General features: G+C 51.8%; 1 protein-coding gene across 1 annotated transcript in view; it reads left to right on the plus strand.

Annotated features, from left to right (window-relative positions):
* Window positions 1–664: 664 nt before the first annotated feature.
* Window positions 665–19886, plus strand: part of als2b (alsin Rho guanine nucleotide exchange factor ALS2 b) — a 31599-nt gene continuing 12377 nt past the window's right edge. The window contains exons 1-20 of the mRNA XM_056594645.1: window positions 665–878; window positions 1801–1896; window positions 5787–5935; window positions 6216–7339; window positions 7880–8279; window positions 9506–9680; window positions 11331–11427; window positions 11779–11856; window positions 13003–13206; window positions 13945–14116; window positions 14517–14706; window positions 15273–15338; window positions 15448–15607; window positions 16838–16969; window positions 17335–17463; window positions 17695–17718; window positions 18346–18416; window positions 18800–18866; window positions 19116–19318; window positions 19463–19528. Coding sequence (XP_056450620.1) covers window positions 1877–1896; window positions 5787–5935; window positions 6216–7339; window positions 7880–8279; window positions 9506–9680; window positions 11331–11427; window positions 11779–11856; window positions 13003–13206; window positions 13945–14116; window positions 14517–14706; window positions 15273–15338; window positions 15448–15607; window positions 16838–16969; window positions 17335–17463; window positions 17695–17718; window positions 18346–18416; window positions 18800–18866; window positions 19116–19318; window positions 19463–19528 — 3527 coding nt within the window. The 5' untranslated portion in view covers window positions 665–878; window positions 1801–1876. The remainder of the gene's footprint in view (window positions 879–1800; window positions 1897–5786; window positions 5936–6215; window positions 7340–7879; window positions 8280–9505; window positions 9681–11330; window positions 11428–11778; window positions 11857–13002; window positions 13207–13944; window positions 14117–14516; window positions 14707–15272; window positions 15339–15447; window positions 15608–16837; window positions 16970–17334; window positions 17464–17694; window positions 17719–18345; window positions 18417–18799; window positions 18867–19115; window positions 19319–19462; window positions 19529–19886) is intronic.

Raw genomic sequence — 19886 nt, forward strand, 5'->3', positions numbered from 1 at the left:
TGTATTATGTTATTTCCTCTTTGGCAACATGAGCGCGAATGTTTTTTGAAACCTGCCCGGCAACGGACGACGCGATCATCTGCTGACAGGCAGGTTTGGAATGGATTACGTATGGATGACGCGCCCGGTACAAATTTGGCAGCCGGTACAAATTTAGTGTGACACCCCCGGTACAATTTTAACGTGACAGTTGCCCTCTGCCAGTCTGGACCCGAGGGCACTGCGACACAAGACACCTCCTTCGCTCTCGCCCGTATGCGCCAACATCTACATAAATAAATCTATAGTTGATAGCACAATACAGATAACGGATCGCTAGATAGAAGGTTCGCGAATGTTCGTGAACCTTTCACGTCATTCGACGCGATGATCGTCCGGCAACGGACGATCATCTGTTGCCAGGCAGGTTTGGAATGGATTACGTATCGCTGACGCGCCCGGTACAAATTTGGCATGACGGCGGCAAACACGGACAGATAGACAGAACACACACACACACACACACACACACACACACACACACACACACACACACACACACACACACACACACACACACACACACACACACACACACACACACACACACACACACACACACACACACACACACACACACACACACACACACACACACACGTTTTACTTCAGTGAAGTTATACAATTTAATAACTGTATTTCGGTGTAATCGAGTTTCCGAGAACCTCGTGTGATTTGACCGCTCCGCGCTGCCGTCGCTCCACAACAACACGGCAGCGCGCCGTCAGAGGATTTGGGTTAGCCCGCTGATACAGACAGACAGACAGACAGACAAACAGACCGACAGGCCCCCCCCCTGGACCCCACGAAACACCCGGTCATGGACCCCTAGCATCCCGGTGAGTGCCGCCACCCCCGCCGACCCACGGCACCGTAGTGTCAGAGAGGAGCCAGTAGGGCGGTCCTTTAGGGAGCTAAGGAGTGGGGAGCTAGGTGGCTAACGCTCTCTGCAGATTGTTGCCAGATTGGGCCATATTTCCCGCCAAATCTGGCAACACTGGCTGCAGGAGGTCACGACGTCACTATAAACGCTGCTCTTTTCCTCCCAATTAATTCCTAATAAGGCGCTGATGAGTCATTAATGACTTTTAAATGATGGTTGAATTGATTTATTGAGGCCGGAGATGGGCACACCGCGTCACCAGCGTTAACGTGTGACGTCAGCAGAGTAAAGGGACCAGTGTCACAACCAGCGTTCCAACCTGTTGGACCACACGCAGCACTGGGAATGAACTGAACACACTGTGGTGTACTGGGACTGACACTACTGTGACTGACACTATACTGGGACTGACTATACTGGGACTGACTTTATACTGGGACTGACTATACTGGGACTGACACTCTACTGGGACTGACTCTCTATACTGGGACTGACTATACTGGGACTGACTCTCTATACTGGGACTGACACGCTTTATACTGGGACTGACTCTATACTGGGACTGACTCTCTATAATGGGACTGACTCTCTATACTGGGGCTGACAATACTGGGACTGACTCTATACTGGGACTGACACTATACTGGGACTGACTCTATACTGGGACTGACTCTCTATACTGGGACTGACTCTCTATACTGGGACTGACACTATATACTGGACTCTCTATACTGGGACTGACTCTCTATACTGGGACTGACTATACTGGGACTGACTCTCTATACTGGGACTGACACTATATACTGGGACTGACTATACTGGGACTGACACTATCTATACTGGGACTGACCCTATCTATACTGGGATTGAACCAACAGGCTCACTGACCATCATCAGCTCATTCCCGCCGGGGGTGAACATCAGCATTGTCATGGTGACGGCGCTATCCCACTGATGGAGTCAGTGAAGAACAGGTGAGTGACTCCTCATTCACTCATTCATCCCGGTAAAGGGGTTCTTGTGTAAGTGTCTAATAATAATAATAATAATACATTTAATTTAGAGGCGCCTTTCGAGACACCCAAGGTCACCTTACAGAGCATATGGTCATCATAAATCGTTTACAAAAAAAACACATTGTGACATTGTGGAAAAAATAAATAAACATAAAAAAAATAAAACAAAAACAAAACAAACAAACAATCAAAACAGTGATCAGTTAGTCGTTGTGTGCGAGTTTGAACAGGTGAGTTTTGAGTTGAGTTTTGAGTAATGGTGGGTGCCTCCTCTTTCACTCATTCATCCCGGTAAAGGGGTTATTGCGTAAGTGTCTAATGCTGGGTGCCTCTTCATTCACTCATTCATCCCGGTAAAGGGGTTATTGTGTAAGTGTCTAATGGTGGGTGCCTCCTCTTTCACTCATTCATCCCGGTAAAGGGGTTATTGTGTAAGTGTCTAATGCTGGGTGCCTCTTCATTCACTCATTCATCCCGGTAAAGGGGTTATTGTGTGAGTGTCTAATGGTGGGTGCCTCCTGTTTCACTCATTCATCCCGGTAAAGGGGTTATTGTGTAAGTGTCTAATGGTGGGTGCCTCCTGTTTCACTCATTCATCCCGGTAAAGGGGTTATTGTGTAAGTGTCTAATGGTGGGTGCCTCTTCATTCACTCATTCATCCCGGTAAAGGGGTTATTGTGTAAGTGTCTAATGCTGGGTGCCTCTTCTCTTCTTTCACTCATTCATCCCGGTAAAGGGGTTATTGTGTAAGTGTCTAATGGTGGGTGCCTCTTCATTCACTCATTCATCCCGGTAAAGGGGTTATTGTGTAAGTGTCTAATGCTGGGTGCCTCTTCTCTTCTTTCACTCATTCATCCCGGTAAAGGGGTTATTGTGTGAGTGTCTAATGGTGGGTGCCTCTTCATTCACTCATTCATCCCGGTAAAGGGGTTATTGTGCCGCCTTTTAAACATCTCGGAGGTTCAGAAACTCTTATCTGTCTTTGCGTAATCCTTTTCTTCTTCCAAAATAAGAGTGTTGAGGAAACGCCCCTCAGAAGTTCGTAGGCAATGACATAAAACCGGAAAACTGATTGTTCATGAGACTAGACTTCATAACAACTACAAGTATGGAAGCCCGCAGGGACCTCTTTGCGCTTCTTTGATGAATGAAATGAATCATTTATTAGGACTGCTTGCGATGGTTGAACATGAGCGAGAATTTATCATGTGATGTTTATAATTGTAAGCTATAATGTATCGTAATGCAAATGTTAGAATGGCTGTTAAATTCGCCTCTTAGTGCTTGCTGTATGTTCACTTTAGTCCATCAATGAAACGGGCAGCCATTGTTGTGATGTGATCTGGGAGGACTCGGGTTGCTTTACCTCCGCACGAAACTCTGAGCGAAATCTCTGACCCAACGGAGTGTTCAGAGCACTTTCCTCCGAGCTGAAGGTCCTCCCGGAAACTCTGAGTGTTTTGAAGGCAGCGTTGGAGGGTCACATGACCGCTGTGCCGTGGTGAGGATAGCTTGTTGTTGGATATGAAACAGATATTCTCATCTTCATTTGGGTTCCTGCCGTGCTCTCAGTCCGTCTTGGGGACCACCAAGGGACCCCCACTGGCCCCTGACTGCTTGCTTTATACAGTGGGACCGTCGATAAATGACTCCATTCATTTCCTATTGAAAACGGCTTTCTGCTCAATAGCTTCCATAATAGGGCAACCAAACACACTAAACCAATGCAGAGCTGTTCTGCTAGGAGGTACTCATTAGACACACCCAATGATAATATAATTTGTTGCACATACAGGGAGAGAAACAAACAGCTTTACTCTGACTATAACTATGGCAACCGGACATTAAATTCCAAAGTCAGCACCCTACTCTGGAAGATGTCGTCAATACAACCACGCTAGATCTGCAACGTATCAGATAATTGGTACTGCGATATTTTGTCTTCCTTCGATACGGATTGACAAAAACCTTTTTATTTTATTTTCTGTAACCAAAATAATTCCCGACACCTGACTTTGTTTTCTTTGGAGTTAACTCTTCTTTTTGCTAATCTTGAAGTTTAGTTCTACGCATGCTTTGGTCGTCTGAATATCATGCCTGAGAGTATCGCGATTCCACTACGAAAACGATGTATGGCCCAGCCCTCACTCACTCACTCACTCACTCACTCACTCACTCACTCACTCACTCACTCACTCACTCACTCACTCACTCACTCACTCACTCACTACCTCGCCCACAAACACTCACTCACTCACCCACTGACCCCCCCCCTCACTCACACACTCACCCCCCCCCCCCCCCTCCTCACTCACTCACCCACTAACCTCCCCCCCTCACTCAGTCACTCACCACCCCCGCCCCCACCCTGACACGCTCTATACTGGGACTGACTCTATAATGGGACTGACTCTATACTGGGACTAGGGCCCGACCGATTCATCGGCCTGCCGATTTAATCGGCCGATTATAGCCTTTTTGAAAATAATCGGCATCGGCCAAAAAGACGCAGATTACAACCGTTTATTTTTTTTGGTTTGTTTGTTTGTTTTTTGCGCTTAGTATCCTGCAGATTGCGCTCCTACTCGCCTTGCTAACTAACAACTTTAGCTGGAGTAAAAAAGAGGAGATTGAATTTTACCGTACAACATGAAAGCACGCTCGCTCAGGCAGCTGCGCGCTCACCTCACCAATGTACACAAGACGCGTTGTTTGAGCATGTTGTGCCTGTTTTTCTTTAGGTCCCAGGCCAAGTTAATTTGTTATACTGTAGACTCTAACGGTGAGACCATACTGCTCAGCACGCACGTGTTAGTCACTGCTCACGAGCGCAGCACATTGGGAGTTAGTTATTTATTTTACATTTTAAATTACTCATTTTTGACTGTAAATGTATTCTAAAACACTCAAAGGTTCTGCATTCAATTCACATATTCGTCAAAAGTGTTTAAAGTATATTTAAGGTATCAAAAGGACGGGACGTATACCTGACCTGTCCTGAAAATAATCGGCATCGGCACTCAAAAATCAATATCGGTCGGGCCCTAACTGGGACTGACACTATACTGGGACTGACACTACTGGGACTGACTCTTTATACTGGGACTGACTCTCTATACTGGGACTGACTCTGTATACTGGGACTGACACTATACTGGGACTGACTATACTGGGGCTGACTCTATACTGGGACTGACACTATACTGGGACTGACACGCTCTATACTGGGACTGACTCTCTATACTTGGACTGACTATACTGGGACTGACACGCTCTATACTGGGACTGACTCTCTATACTGGGACTGACACTATACTGGGACTGACTATACTGGGACTGACCCTATCTATACTGGGACTGACCCTATCTATAATGGGACTGACACTATCTATACTGGGACTGACCCTATCTATACTGGGACTGACCCTATCTATACTGGGACTGACTCTATACTGGGACTGACTCTCTATACTGGGACTGACCAAACTGGTACTGACTCTCTATACTGGGACTGACTCTATACTGGGACTGACACTATATACTGGGACTGACTATACTGGGACTGACACTATCTATACTGGGACTGACTCTCTATACTGGGACTGACTATACTGGGACTGACACTCACTAACCCCCCACACAAACTTTACTCACTCGCTAACTAACCCCCCCACTCACTCACTCACTCACCCACTGACCCCCCCCCCCTTCACTCACACACTCACCCCCTCCTCACTCACTCACCCACTAACCTCCCCACCTCACTCAGTCACTCACCACCCCCGCCCCCCTCCTCCCCCCCCCAGCCCGTCCTAATCAGGGGTCCATCCCGCTGTGTGTCCCCCCAGCGGTGAGCAGGAGGCTGGCCCTGGGGAGCGGGGGCTGGCCCACCTCTGGAGGGGCTACGCCTGCAGCCTGGCCCCAGAGAGGCTGCTCCTCTCCCGGCCCGTGGTCCAGGCGAGCCTGGGGACCCGGCACGGCCTCCTGCTGGTGGAAGGTGAGGGGACGGTTTGGATTAGATGGCCTCACTGACACATCATCAGTACTCTCCCTGCCTTACTTTCACTTCATTGTTGGGGTCAATATCACCTCAACATTTACATCAACGCCTGAGAGAGATGTATTAACATATCTGTGTGTGTGTGTGTCTGCGTTTCTCTCTCTCTGTCTCTGTCTCTGTCTGTCTGTCTGTCTGTCTGTCTGTCTGTCTGTCTGTCTCTGTCTCTGTCTCTGTGTCTGTGTCTGTGTCTCTCTCTCTCTCTCTCTCTCTCCTGCAGGCGGTCAGGTATACAGCTTCGGTGTGTCTCCATGGAAACAGCCCCCCTCCCCCGGGCCCCGCCCCCCGGCCCTGGAGCCCTCCCTCAGCGGGCGGCGGGTGGTCTCCGTGGCGACGGGCTCCTCCCACTGCGGCGCCGTGACGGAGGACGGCGGCGTCCACATGTGGGGCGCCAACGGGGCGGGGCAGTGCGGGCTGGCAGGCCCCGCCTCCATCCCCAACCCCACCCCCGTGGCCCTGCTGCTCCCGGGCGGCCCCGCCCACAGCGCGCCCGTCCTGGAGCTGGCCCTGGGCCACGTCCACTCCCTCGCCCTCTCCGCCCAGCGCGAGGTCTGGGCCTGGGGGCGCGGGCCCCAGCTGGGGCTGCTGGGCTCCACCCCCTCTTCCGGTGGCTCCGCCTCCTCCTCCGGGGGCTCCGCCTCCCCCTCCGGTGGCCCCGCCCCCTCCTGGCGGCCGCGGCGGGTGGAGCACCTGGCCGGGCGCCACGTGCTGCAGGTGGCGTGTGGCTCCACCCACAGCCTGGCGCTGGTGCGCTGCCAGGGGCCGCGGGGGGGCGGGCGGGGCCCCGGGGCCCCCCTGGATGCGTGCGGCCGCTGCCACCAGCTGCTCTACACCATGACGGACCGCGAGGACCACGTCATCATCTCCGACTCGCACTACTGCCCCCTGGGGGTGGAGCTGACTGAGGAGGGGGAGGAGCCACGGCCCAGGGGGGCGTCGCCCGCACGGAGCCTCAGGACCTCCCCCTCCAAGCCCCGGCTCCCCGAGGGCCGCGCCGCCGAGACGCCGCTGGGCGTCGCCGCCCCGGCCGGTGGAGGCGTGGCCCCGCCCCCTGTGGTGGCCCCTCCCCCCGCTGGGGCTGACCCAGCCCCTGGCGTCGAGGATGGGGCCGCCTCCCCCTATCCCCACGAGGACGCCGTCCGGGAGTACCTGAGGAGGCTGTCAGACCACGCCCTTATCGAGCCCTTAGGACACGCCAACATGGAGCCGTCAGACCATGCCCTTATCGAGCCATTAGGCCACGCGCACATGGAGCTGTCGGGCGACGCCCAGTTAGAGCCGCTAAGCCACGCCCACATTGAGAATCCAGACCACGCCCAGACGCAGCAGACGGCCACTGCAGAGGTGAGCCAATATAGGAGGTTCATTAGACTAAGCAGCTTCTTAATTGGTTTCTTGTTTATTAAACAAAGCAGCCTCTTAATTGGTTTCTTGTTTATTCAACAAAGCAGCTTCTTAATTGGCTTCCTCGTTTAAGAAACAAAGCAGCTTCTTAATTGGCTTTGTTGAAGAAACAAAGCAGCTTCTTAATTGGTTTCTTGTTTATTCAACAAAGCAGCTTCTTAATTGGCTTCCTCGTTTAAGAAACAAAGCAGCTTCTTAATTGGCTTTGTTGAAGAAACAAAGCAGCTTCTTAATTGGCTTCTTTTAAGAAACAAAGTAGCTTCTTAATTGGCTTCCTCGTTTAAGAAACAAAGCAGCTTCTTAATTGGCTTTGTTGAAGAAACAAAGCAGCTTCTTAATTGGCTTCTTTTAAGAAACAAAGTAGCTTCTTAATTGGCTTCTTCGTTTAAGAAACAAAGCAGTTTCTTAATTGGCTTCTTCGTTTATTAAACAGCAGCTTCTTAATTGATCACCCCCTGCTGTTCCCTCTCTCTCCCCCAGCTCTCATCAGAACCGGCCCCGCCCGGCCACGGCTCCCCCCTCCCGGCCCCGCCCCCCGGCCCCGCCCACCACCCCGGCTCCGCCCTCAACAGCCTGGTGACGTCGTGTGCGTCGGCGGTGGGCGAGCGCGTGGCCTCCACCTACGAGGCGCTCTCCCTGAAGAAGATGATGCACTACTACCTGTCCTCCTCCGGGGGGCCCACGGGCTGCGGGGCCCCTGGCTGCGGGGGGGGGGCGGCCCTGGAAGAGTCGATGCAGGCCAGGAAGAGCTCCAGCACTGGGGACATCCGGGCGGAGGAGGCGGAGGGCCGGCGCCGCCTCTCCCTCCCAGGGCTCCTCTCTCAGGGTAGATACTCCGTCAGCCTGCTGGCCTCCTACTCCTCCTCTCATGCCTGGCTCTGTGAGTACGGCCGTGGACGCACGCACGACACGTACGCGTGGGCGGACGCATGTACACGTGCACGTACGCGTGGGGTGGACGCATGCACACGTGCACAAGCTGCTGCTACATGTGTCTGTGTGCATGCGTGGTGTGCGGCTGTCTGTGTGCACGTGCATGCTGCCGTGTGTGTGTGTGTGTGTGTGTGTGTGTGTGTGTGTGTGTGTGTGTGTGTGTGTGTGTGTGTGTGTGTGTGTGTGTGTGTGTGTGTGTGTGTGTGTGTGTGTGTGTGTGTGTGTATGTGTGCAGAGCCAGGCGTCGATGGTAAGAATATTGATGTCAAATAGGAGGTAGGGGTAGGGGTGCAACGGATCACAAAGCTCCAGATTCGGATCGTGTCACGGTTTTTGAGTCACGGGTCGGATCATTTTCGGATCAACAGCAACAATAAAGATAACAAGACAAATGTGACTTTAAATAAAATCTTCAAATGTGTAAAAACAAAATAAAGTAAAAAATTAGGCAATAATCCTGCTTCCTTTAAGCATAGTCAATATTTAAAAAAAATTACAATGGCATTATTCCTTCTTCTTTTTAACATGGATAGTAAATAATCCCTAACCCGGGATTTACAGTTCAGGATGTCTGCATTGCCTGGGGAGAGTTTAGAGTCTACACTCCCCCAAGGCAATGCAGACATCCTCATCTTTTTTTTCATCAAGTATGGTAGCGAAATACAGTTTCTGTCGTATTTTATTTGGCATTTTGTAAATCCATTGATTTCGGTTGGAAGACTCATTGCTCATTGCAAGGGAGGTTGGTTGTAGTCTTTTCGCTCGGTTCTGGCCCTACTGTTGATACGGAGAACAGAGCGAATAGACTACAACCAAACATAAACATGTCCGGTTCCGGTTCTGGTTTCCTTTTCAATGGGATTTACGGAACGCCAAATAAAACACAACAGAAACTGTATTTCGCTACGATACTTGATGATGTTGTTAATACCAGAATTGTCCTCTAAACATGCGCTGATCACGTCAACGCACAACTTTTTTCAGCCGATCCGCGGACCACTTGCGTCCCGAACCGTGAGGGTTGATCCGTACGGATCACAGGAAACCCGCAGCGGGAACCGTTGCACCACTAAAGTCAAACCATCGTACCATCACTGGTGTAGCGGGCCTGACTCCACCTGTGGCGCTGCGACCTGCGTGGGCCTGACTTCCTGTCCCCCCCCCTCCCCACAGTCTCCCCCCGCCTGCTGAGGAAGTTGGGGCGGCCCCGGGGCCCAGCGGTGGCCCTCACCCAACTGGGCGGCTGCATCCCTGGGAGCCAAGAGCTGCTGCCCCCCCTGCAGACCGAGGTGTGGAGCTGGGGCCACGGGGGGCGGGGCCAGCTGGGCCACGGAGACCACCTGGCCAGGTGAGGGGCGGAGTCTGTTACCTGGAGCTCAGAACACACCTCTGGGTTGATCAGTGGACTGGTTCTGTGTTGGTTTGATTAGTGGACTGGTTCAGTGTTGGTTTGAGACTGTGTTTTTGAGCCGGAGTCAGAGCGGGAGAGACATAAGCAGAGTTACGAAATAGCAGGCGGAAGGTGCGGTTCGAAACTGGTGCTATTTGGAACAAATGTGCTGTAATTTCAATGCAAATTAAATTATATCGATATTGACGATATGGTCTCGTTTCATATCACGTTTGAAAAAATATCGATATATTTTAAATATGGATATATCGCCCAACATTAAAACACCTGCGGCTTATAGTCCAGTGCGGCTTATAGTGCGGAAAATACGGTAGTTATATCCATCGTGTGTGTAATTCCAAAGAAAAGGCCTTTTTGGTCATTTTGTGGTTATTAACCTGACATGTATTTCATCATCATGCGCTTCGAGTTAATTTGCACCGTCCGTCCGTCATTTCCTGTGTGGTTCATGAGCAGCGCTCTGAGAGACTGAACGGTGTCTCTCTTTCCTGCTGTGAGGAGGGGTCTGACCTGTGACCTGTGGCTCTGGTTCCTCTCTCTGGTTCCTCTCTCTGGTTCCTCTCTCTGGTTCCTCTCTCTGGTTCCTCTCTCTGGTTCCTCTCTGTGGTTCCTCACTCTGGTTCCTCACTCTGGTTCCTCTCTGGTTCCTCTCTCTGGTTCCTCTCTCTGGTTCCTCTCTCTGGTTCCTCTCTGTGGTTCCTCTCTGTGGTTCCTCACTCTGGTTCCTTACTCTGGTTCCTCTCTGGTTCCTCTCTCTGGTTCCTCTCTCTGGTTCCTCTCTGTGGTTCCTCACCCTGGTTCCTCTCTCTGGTTCCTCTCTCTGGTTCCTCTCTCTGGTTCCTCTCTCTGGTTCCTCTCTGGTTCCTCTCTCTGGTTCCTCTCTGTGGTTCCTCACTCTGGTTCCTCTCTGGTTCCTCTCTCTGGTTCCTCACTCTGGTTCCTCACTCTGGTTCCTCACTCTGGTTCCTCTCTGGTTCCTCTCTGTGGTTCCTCTCTCTGGTTCCTCTCTCTGGTTCCTCTCTCTGGTTCCTCACTCTGGTTCCTCTCTGGTTCCTCTCTCTGGTTCCTCACTCTGGTTCCTCTCTGGTTCCTCTCTGGTTCCTCTCTCTGGTTCCTCTCTCTGGTTCCTCTCTCTGGTTCCTCTCTGTGGTTCCTCTCTGTGGTTCCTCACTCTGGTTCCTCACTCTGGTTCCTCTCTGGTTCCTCACTCTGGTTCCTCTCTGGTTCCTCTCTCTGGTTCCTCTCTCTGGTTCCTCACTCTGGTTCCTCACTCTGGTTCCTCACTCTGGTTCCTCTCTGTGGTTCCTCTCTCTGGTTCCTCTCTCTGGTTCCTCACTCTGGTTCCTCTCTGGTTCCTCTCTCTGGTTCCTCACTCTGGTTCCTCTCTGGTTCCTCTCTGGTTCCTCTCTCTGGTTCCTCTCTCTGGTTCCTCTCTCTGGTTCCTCTCTGTGGTTCCTCTCTGTGGTTCCTCACTCTGGTTCCTCACTCTGGTTCCTCTCTGGTTCCTCACTCTGGTTCCTCTCTGGTTCCTCTCTCTGGTTCCTCTCTGTGGTTCTTCACTCTGGTTCCTCTCTGGTTCCTCCTCAGGCTCCAGCCGCTGTGCATCAAGAGTCTGAACAACAAGGAGGTGGTCCGCGTGGCGGCGGGGGACCACCACTCCCTGGCCCTCACCGCCGGCTCACAGGTGAGGAGGAGACCCCCCCCCCCCCCCCCCCCCGAGGAGACCCCCCACCCCCCTGAGGACCCCCCCCAGGGGCCTGTCTGGGCTGGGAGGGTCTAGTCTGGTTTGGCGTGGTCTAGAACCTCATTCAAAGCACCAGACCCAGACACACACACACACACACACACACACACACACACACACACACACACACACACACACACACACACACACACACACACACACACACACACACACACACACACACACACACGAATGAGGTTCTAGACCACGGACTGCTCAGACCGCGCAGAGCCTCTAATATAACTCTTTGTGTGTGTGTGTGTGTGTGTGTGTGTGTGTGTGTGTGTCCAGGTGTTCTCCTGGGGCAGTAACAGTTCAGGTCAGCTGGGCCACATGGAGTCTCCCACCACCGTCCCCCGCCTGGCAAAGGTACCCTGATACACTACTACTAACTCCTACTAACTACTGCTAACTAACTACCACCCTCTAACTACCCTGATACACTACTACTATAACTCCTACTAACTACTGCTAACTAACTACCACCCTCTAACTACCCTGATACACTACTACTATTACTCCTACTGACTACTGTTAACTAACTACCACTGTTACGGCACCACCACATGGACGGAGATGGTACCATAGGCTGAAGACAAGGGGCTGCGTTGGAAACAACAATTAATTTAAGCTTTGCTTCAGACACATGATGGGATGGTTATTAAATCAACGAAAGGAAATAAAACAAAACAGGAAGGAACTCTAACTAAACCTGACTCTGGGGGAACACACTATCTCCCCCCCCGACCAGAGATAAACGGTAGAGTCTGCCGGGTCCGTTAACTACGCTGCCCTAACCTGAACTAACAACGTGAAAACAACAATCGCCAACCACCAGCGCATAAATTATAGGAAAAGCAAGAATGTTCCCACATGGGGAATTGGTGCTTGACAGCAACTTGCAGACAGTATATATCAATAAACTCTACACGTAAGACACAAAGTGCCGGCGTGGCCCAGCGTCAAACAGCCTGGCGTTGGGGTCACGGAAGCGGGATGCGTGCGGGATCATCCGCCAGAGATCGGGACAGGTGTGCTTATATCCCCGATGCCACGCCCCCAATCAGCCCGCAGCGGGAACAAACAGCCTGTGGAGTAGAATCAGGAGCGGAGAAGAGCGCAGCTGCCCTGATACAATATCTGCCCCTATAATGACGTAACTACCACCCTCTAACTACCCTGATACACTACTACCATAACTCCTGCTAACTACTGCTATCTAACTACCAACCTGCTATAGTACTACATCCACAAAGACCTGCAATGTTTGATGATAGAGGGACCTGCTTTCATCCAGTGTTAATGACAACCTGTCTTTCTGTCTGTCTGTCTGTCTGTCTGTCTGTCTGTCTGTCTGTCTGTCTGTCTGTCTGTCTGTCTGTCTGTCTGTCTGTCTGTCTGTCTGTCTGTCTGTCTGTCTGTCTGTCTGTCTGTCTCTGTTCCTCTCGTTCTCTGTGTCTCTGTCTGTCTGTCTCTGTCTCTGTCTCTGTCTCTCTCTCTCTGTCCCCCCCCCAGTTCTCAGAGGGGATCCGGGTGTGGGATGTGGCAGCGGGGGGGAGCCACAGCGTGTTCGTGGCCGACGGGGACTGTGTCCAGCCCATCCTCTACTACAGCGGAAGGCAGGAGCAGGGGGAGGAGGGGGAGGAGGAGGGGGAGGAGGGGGAGGAGAAGGCCGGTGTGTACACCCAGCAACCCGTCCTGCTCCCCTTCTGCATGAACGTAAGACGACCGGGGTCACTGCTGGGTTAGGGCGCTTAATTAGCATTAGTTAATGCAGTGATAAGCATTCACTAATGTTAGTTCATAGTTAACTCATGTATCTAGTAATGGATCACTAGAAACATGAGTTAATGCAGTGATAAACATTCACTAATGTTAGTTCATAGTTAACTCATGTATCTAGTAATGGATCACTAGACACATGAGTTAATGCAGTAATAAAAATTAACTAATGTTAGTTCAGAGCTAATTCATGTTTCTAGTCATCCTTGAATTAACATTAGTTAATGCTTAATACTGCATTAACTAATGTTAATTCATAGTTAACTCTTGTCTAGTTATCCTTTACTAATGGTGTTAACTAAGGTATGCAATGATCCATTTGTATAACTGTGTGTGTATGCGTGTGTCACTGTCAATGTGTCCTTGTGTTTCCGTGCGTGTGTCTCCATGTGTGTTTGAGTATGTGTTTGTGTCTATGAGTCTGTGTGGTTTTTCTATGCATGTGTCTAATATCTGTGTGTGTGTGTGTGTGTGTGTGTGTGTGTGTGTGTGTGTGTGTGTGTGTGTGTGTGTGTGTGTGTGTGTGTGTGTGTGTGTGTGTGTGTGTGTGTGTGTGTGTGTGTGTGTGTATTTCGCTGTGTGTGTCCCTGTCCCTGTTGTGCGACTAGCTGGGCTACACCAACAGTGTGTGTCTAATATGCTTGTGTGTCTGTGTGTGTGTCTGTGTGCGACTAGCTGGGCTACACCAGCAGTGTGTGTGCGGGCGGCGGTCGCTGCCTGTCCCTCTCTGACCGTAACGTGATGGGCTTCATCGCCGGCCTCCACGAGGTGGCATCCGTCGAGAGGAGGTTCTACTGCCGGCTGACTGCCATCAAGACCGGGGCGCTGCGCCCTCTGCTGGAGGCCGGTGAGAACTACACCAACACACCTGTTAAAGGCCCCCTGCTGGAGGCCGGTGAGTACTATACCAACACACCTGTTAAAGGCCCCCTGCTGGAGGCCGGTGAGTACTACACCAACACACCTGTTAAAGGCCCCCTGCTGGAGGCCGGTGGGTACTACACCAACACACCTTTTAAAGGCCCCCTGCTGGAGGCCGGTGAGTACTACACCAACACACCTGTTAAAGGGCCAGTAAGAGGCCCTGTTGGGGCTGGTGGGGGGGTTCAGCCTCCTCTACTGAAGGTTAGCTAACCTCCTCTCCCCCCCAGAGTCCCTGAGCCCCACTCTGGGGGCGGTCCTGGTGGGGGGGTTCAGCCTGCTCTACTGTAGGTTAGCTAACCTCCTCTCCCTCCCCCCCCCCCCAGAGTCCCTGAGCCCCACTCTGGGGGCGGTCCTGCTGGGGCTGCTCCAGACCCTGGTGGGGGGGTTCAGCCTGCTCTACACCCTGACGGGGCAGCACTCCGCCAGCCTGACCTCCGCCCTGCGGCGGGGCCGCGACCTCCAGGCTCTGCTCCTCCTCAACCACGCCCACATCTTCCTGGACGCCTACCGGCAGTAAGCCCCACCCCCCCACACCCCGACCAACAGGGGAGGAGCCGTGAGACACAATCACACATCCGTGGTTTGGACGCTCTGCTTTAGGTGTTTTATCTGTCAATGCCTCTGGTGGTGACATAGAGACAGTATTTACACAGGGAGATGTATGATGAAGGATCAGCAGTACGTAGTGTGGATATAGTGACTCAACAGGTTGAGGCAGGTAATAAACACTCCTTTAGAAACTTCTGTGGGAAGGTCTGATAAAATAGTTATCTTTCTCTGTCTGTCTGTCTGTCTGTCTGTCTGTCTGTCTGTCTGTCTCTTTCTCTCTCTCTCTGTGTGTCTCTCTCTCTCTGTCTCTGTCTGTCTCTTTCTCTCTTTCTCTCTCTCTCTCTCTTTGTCTGTCTGTCTGTCTGTCTGTCTGTCTGTCTGTCTGTCTGTCTGTCTGTCTGTCTGTCTGTCTGTCTGTCTGTCTGTCTGTCTGTCTGTCTGTCTGTCTGTCTGTCTGTCTGTCTGTCTGTCTGTGTCTCTCTCTCTCTCTCTCTCTCTCTCTCTCTCTCTCTCTCTCTCTCTCTCTCCAGGTACTGTACCTACCTGGGTAACTTCCATGTGATGGGGGGCTTCCAGGCTTTGAGCAAACCCGCCCTGTGAGTCCAGAACACACACACACAGGCCATCTCCTCTCTGATTGGTGCGTTGGTCCATCAATCCCAGGTGTGTTCCTCTGACAGTGCCCCCCCCCCCCCTCTGATCCAGGGAGGTGTTCGGTAAGACCTTGGATCCCCTGCTGCGGCTGTCTGAGAGCCCAGAGGAGGGTCCGGCCTCCGACCACCTGATGGCGCTGTTCGCCCTGCCTCTGGGACACCTGGGGGAGTACGGCCGCCTGCTGCTCAAGCTGGCCACCTGCTACGAAGTGGTGGGTCCCCCTGGCCCACCTGGTCTACCAGGACCAGGTCCTGGGTCTGATACCTGGTCTATGAAGGGGTGGGTCTGACTAGTCCACCTAGGGGAGGTTCACTGATACCCCAGACTGGGTCTCTCTCTAGACCTTCCCTCAGACCACATCCTGGGTCTGTAGACTGGAGGGAGATTCTGTTGTATTGTAGAATGTTGTTCTTAAGTGTCTCTCTGTGTGTCTGTCTCTCTGTGTGTCTGTCTCTCTGTGCGTCTGTCTCTCTATGTGTCTGTCTCTCTCTGTGTCTGTCTCTCTCTGTGTCTGTCTCTCTGTGTGTCTGTGCGTCTGTCTCTCTCTGTGTCTGTCTCTGTGTGTCTGTCTCTCTATGTGTCTGTCTCTCTCTGTGTCTGTCTCTCTGTGTGTCTGTCTCTCTCTGTGTCTGTCTCTCTCTGTGTCTGTCTCTCTGTGTGTCTGTGCGTCTGTCTCTCTGTGCGTCTGTCTCTCTCTGTGTCTGTCTCTCTGTGTGTCTGTCTCTCTATGTGTCTGTCTCTCTGTCTGTCTCTCTGTGTGTGTCTCTGTGTCTTCGTCTCTGTGTGTCTGTCTCTCTGTGCGTCTGTCTCTCTTTCTGTCTGTCTCTCTGTGTCTGTCTCTCTCTGCGTCTGTCTCTCTCTCTGTGTCTGTCTCTGTGTGTCTGTCTCTGTGTGTCTGTCTCTCTGTGTGTCTCTCTCTGTGTCTCCCTCTCTGTGTCTGTCTCTCTGTGTGTCTGTCTCTCTATGTGTCTGTGTCTGTCTCTCTGTGTGTGTCTCTGTGTGTCCGTCTCTCTGTGTGTCTGTCTCTCTGTGCGTCTGTCTCCCTTTCTGTCTGTCTCTCTGTCTGTCTCTCTCTGCGTCTGTCTCTCTCTCTGTGTCTGTCTCTGTGTGTCTGTCTCTGTGTGTCTGTCTCTCTGTGTGTCTCTCTCTGTGTGTCTCTCTCTGTGTCTCCCTCTCTGTGTCTGTCTCTCTGTGTGTCTGTCTCTCTATGTGTCTGTGTCTGTCTCTCTGTGTGTGTCTCTGTGTGTACGTCTCTCTGTGTGTCTGTCTCTCTGTGCGTCTGTCTCTCTTTCTGTCTGTCTCTCTGTGTCTAACTCTCTGCGTCTGTCTCTCTCTCTATGTCTGTCTCTCTGTGTCTGTCTCTGTGTGTCTGTCTCTCTGTGTGTCTCTCTCTCTGTGTCTGTCTCTCTGTGCGTCTGTCTCTCTCTGTGTCTCTCTCCAGTCCTCCAGTGAGTACCAGCGGCTCCACTCTGCCTGCTCTCAGTTTGAGGCTCTGACTCTTCATCTGAAGAAGAGGAGGAAGGAGGCAGAGTACACTCACCACTTCTGGAAGAGCTTCCCCGGCAAGATGACGGTACTGTCTCTGTGTCTGTGTCTGAGATTCTGTGTGATTCTGTGTGTGTGTGTGTCCTCTGACCTGTGTGTGTGTCCTCTGACCTGTGTGTGTGTGTGTGTGTCCTCTGACCTCTGTGTGTATGTCCTTTGACCTGTGTGTGTGTGTGTGTCCTCTGACCTGTGTGTGTGTGTCCTCTGACCTGTGTGTGTGTGTGTGTGTGTGTGTGTGTGTCCTCTGACCTGTGTGTGTGTGTGTGTCCTCTGACCTGTGTGTGTATGTCCTCTGACCTGTGTGTGTGTGTGTGTGTGTGTGTGTGTGTGTGTGTGTGTGTGTGTGTGTGTGTGTGTGTGTGTGTGTGTGTGTGTGTGTGTGTGTGTGTGTAGGACTCCCTGCGGCGGCCTGGGCGTCGTCTGGTGTGTGAGAGCAGTAACAAGGCCCTCAGTCTGCTGAACGCCAGCCGCTTCTCCGTCAACTGGTTCATCCTGTTCAGCGACGCTCTGGTGCACGCTCAGGTACAGACACACACAAACACAGAGATACAAACACACACCGAGAGTCTGTGTAATAACATTGCATCTAAAGATACTACTTTTGCCTTATCAAAATTACTCTTGTTTTGCCTTTTCTTTCTTTCTTTTGCTTTTGCTTTCTGTATTGCGGACATGCACACACACACACACACACACACACACACACACACACCGTCGTGTTTTAAAAGTGTGTGTTTATCTCCATGCTGGCAGGGCGTGGCGCCTTCCAAAAACATCGTAAGTATGGAGGGAGGGGCTCTAGTGCAGTGACCCCCCGCCAACACACACACTCCTACCCTGAGTCCAGCTTGTGCCACCCTCCCCCACTGCCCGATGAAGACTGTTCTGGAGGCTGAAATGAGTTTGACACCATTAAACCAGGGCGAAAAACAATACAGTGTATTTATGTATTTAAACCTTGTCTACCGTCGATCCAAATGGTAGATAATAGGTAATACAAATAAATAATGAATAGATAATGAATAACAGACTCCACAACAGTCTACTGCCATCTCTCCCTCTCCCACTCTCACTGTGTGATGCACCGATCCCGTAGTGTCTCTCCACGTGTTAGTTCTCATGAGACCCCCTCCCCCCTCGTGGGACGGAGTGGGGGGTCCGTCATCGACCGCTTCACAGACCCTCGTTAAGAGGCTTAGTTCGTTAGAACCTCGTTAAGAGGCTTAGTTTGTTAGAACCTCGTTAAGAGGCTCAGCTTGTTAGAACCTCGTTAAGGGAACCTAACAGATCTTAGAGTGGACAGGAAATTATTTGAAGACTTATTCTCTCCGTCTCTCTGTCTCTCTCTCTCTCTCTCTCTCTGTCTCTCTGTCTCTCTGTCTCTCTGTCTCTCTGTCTCTCTAGTTCTCCACCCATCACGTTTTCCCGTTGGCCACTCTGTGGGTGGAGCCTATTTCGGAGGAGAACTCTGAACAGTGAGTCTGTAAATCAATCAAATTATAACATTTATGAATATTATAGTCAGTCCGTTCTGCTAGTGTCCACAAAAAAACGATACACACTGGGACTTATGTATATTTGTGTGTGTGTGTGTCTTTGTACCTGTGTGTGTGTGTGTGTGTGTGTTATACCTCTGTGTGTGTGTGTCTGTGTGTCTCTGTGTGTTATGTACCTCTGTGTCTGTGTGTGTATCTGATGTCTGTGTTTGTGTGTGTCTCTGTGTGTGTCTTTGTCTTTGTACCTGTGTGTGTGTGTGTGTGTGTGTGTGTGTGTGTGTGTGTGTGTGTGTGTGTGTGTGTGTGTGTGTGTGTGTGTGTGTGTGTGTGTGTGTGTGTGTGTGTGTGTGTGTGTGTTCCAGGTACGGTCTGAAGGTGATCTCCCCGGAGGAGACCTTCACTCTGCTCGCCTGCTCCCCCATCGAGAAGGTGAGTGGGCGTGGCCCAGCCGTGTCCTGGCCAATGGGATGCCTTCATTCTGAGCCCTGATAAACAAGGATTTTACTGATTAAAAGGTGTGTGTGTGTGTGTGTGTGTGTGTGTGTGTGTGTGTGTGTGTGTGTGTGTGTGTGTGTGTGTGTGTGTGTGTGTGTGTGTGTGTGTGTGTGTGTGTGTGTGTGTGTGTGTGTGTGTGTGTGTGTGTGTGTGTGTGTGCGCGCGCGCGTGCGCCCCCTGCAGGCCAAGTGGCTGCGTGCCATCAACCAGACGGTGGATCTGGCGCTGGGGGGGGCGGGGCCTGACCCCGTCACTCTCAGCCCGGGGGCGGGGCAGAAGGCGGAGCCTCCCATCTCGAGGACGGCCTCCTACACCTTCCACAAGGACGCCCGTCTGAGGGAGGCCACGTACGAGGGCCGCTGGTTGGCAGGCCGGCCCCACGGCAGGTAACCAGTTAACCAGTCACTAACCAGCAGGTCTGACCCCCTGGTCCTAATGGGTTAGAGTGATTAACCACCGGTTATTATCCCGACCTCAGCTGAGCAGTGTGTCTGTCTGTGTGTCTGTCTGTGTGTCCGGTCTCTTCCCAGGGGGGTCCTGAAGTGGCCAGACGGACGGATCTACACAGGCTCCTTCAAGATGGGTCTGGAGGACGGGTGAGTGCCGGGACCGGGACTAGACCATAGACCCAAGACCCTTCCTTATGGTCCTAGTCCCTAGCCCTGGACTAGTCAGAGGTGTTGACTTCATTAGTTAGGATTTGAGAGTTGTATAGACATTAACGTTTATCCAGAGCGTCTCACAATAAGTCCATTAGTCTGTAGAAAGAGAAACAACAGCAACATATCTCTGTGGGTACAGTGAGGATATTCATAGAACCAGGTGCCAACACTTTAAACAACCAAAATAAAATGATTCCTCCCTCCCTACATTTCTGTTGTGTGTGTGTGTGTGTGTGTGTGTGTGTGTGTGTGTGTGTGTGTGTGTGTGTGTGTGTGTGTGTGTGTGTGTGTG

The sequence above is a fragment of the Gadus chalcogrammus genome, chromosome 7 (genome assembly GCF_026213295.1).
Source record: "Gadus chalcogrammus isolate NIFS_2021 chromosome 7, NIFS_Gcha_1.0, whole genome shotgun sequence".
Classification (NCBI taxonomy): Eukaryota; Metazoa; Chordata; class Actinopteri; order Gadiformes; family Gadidae; genus Gadus; species Gadus chalcogrammus.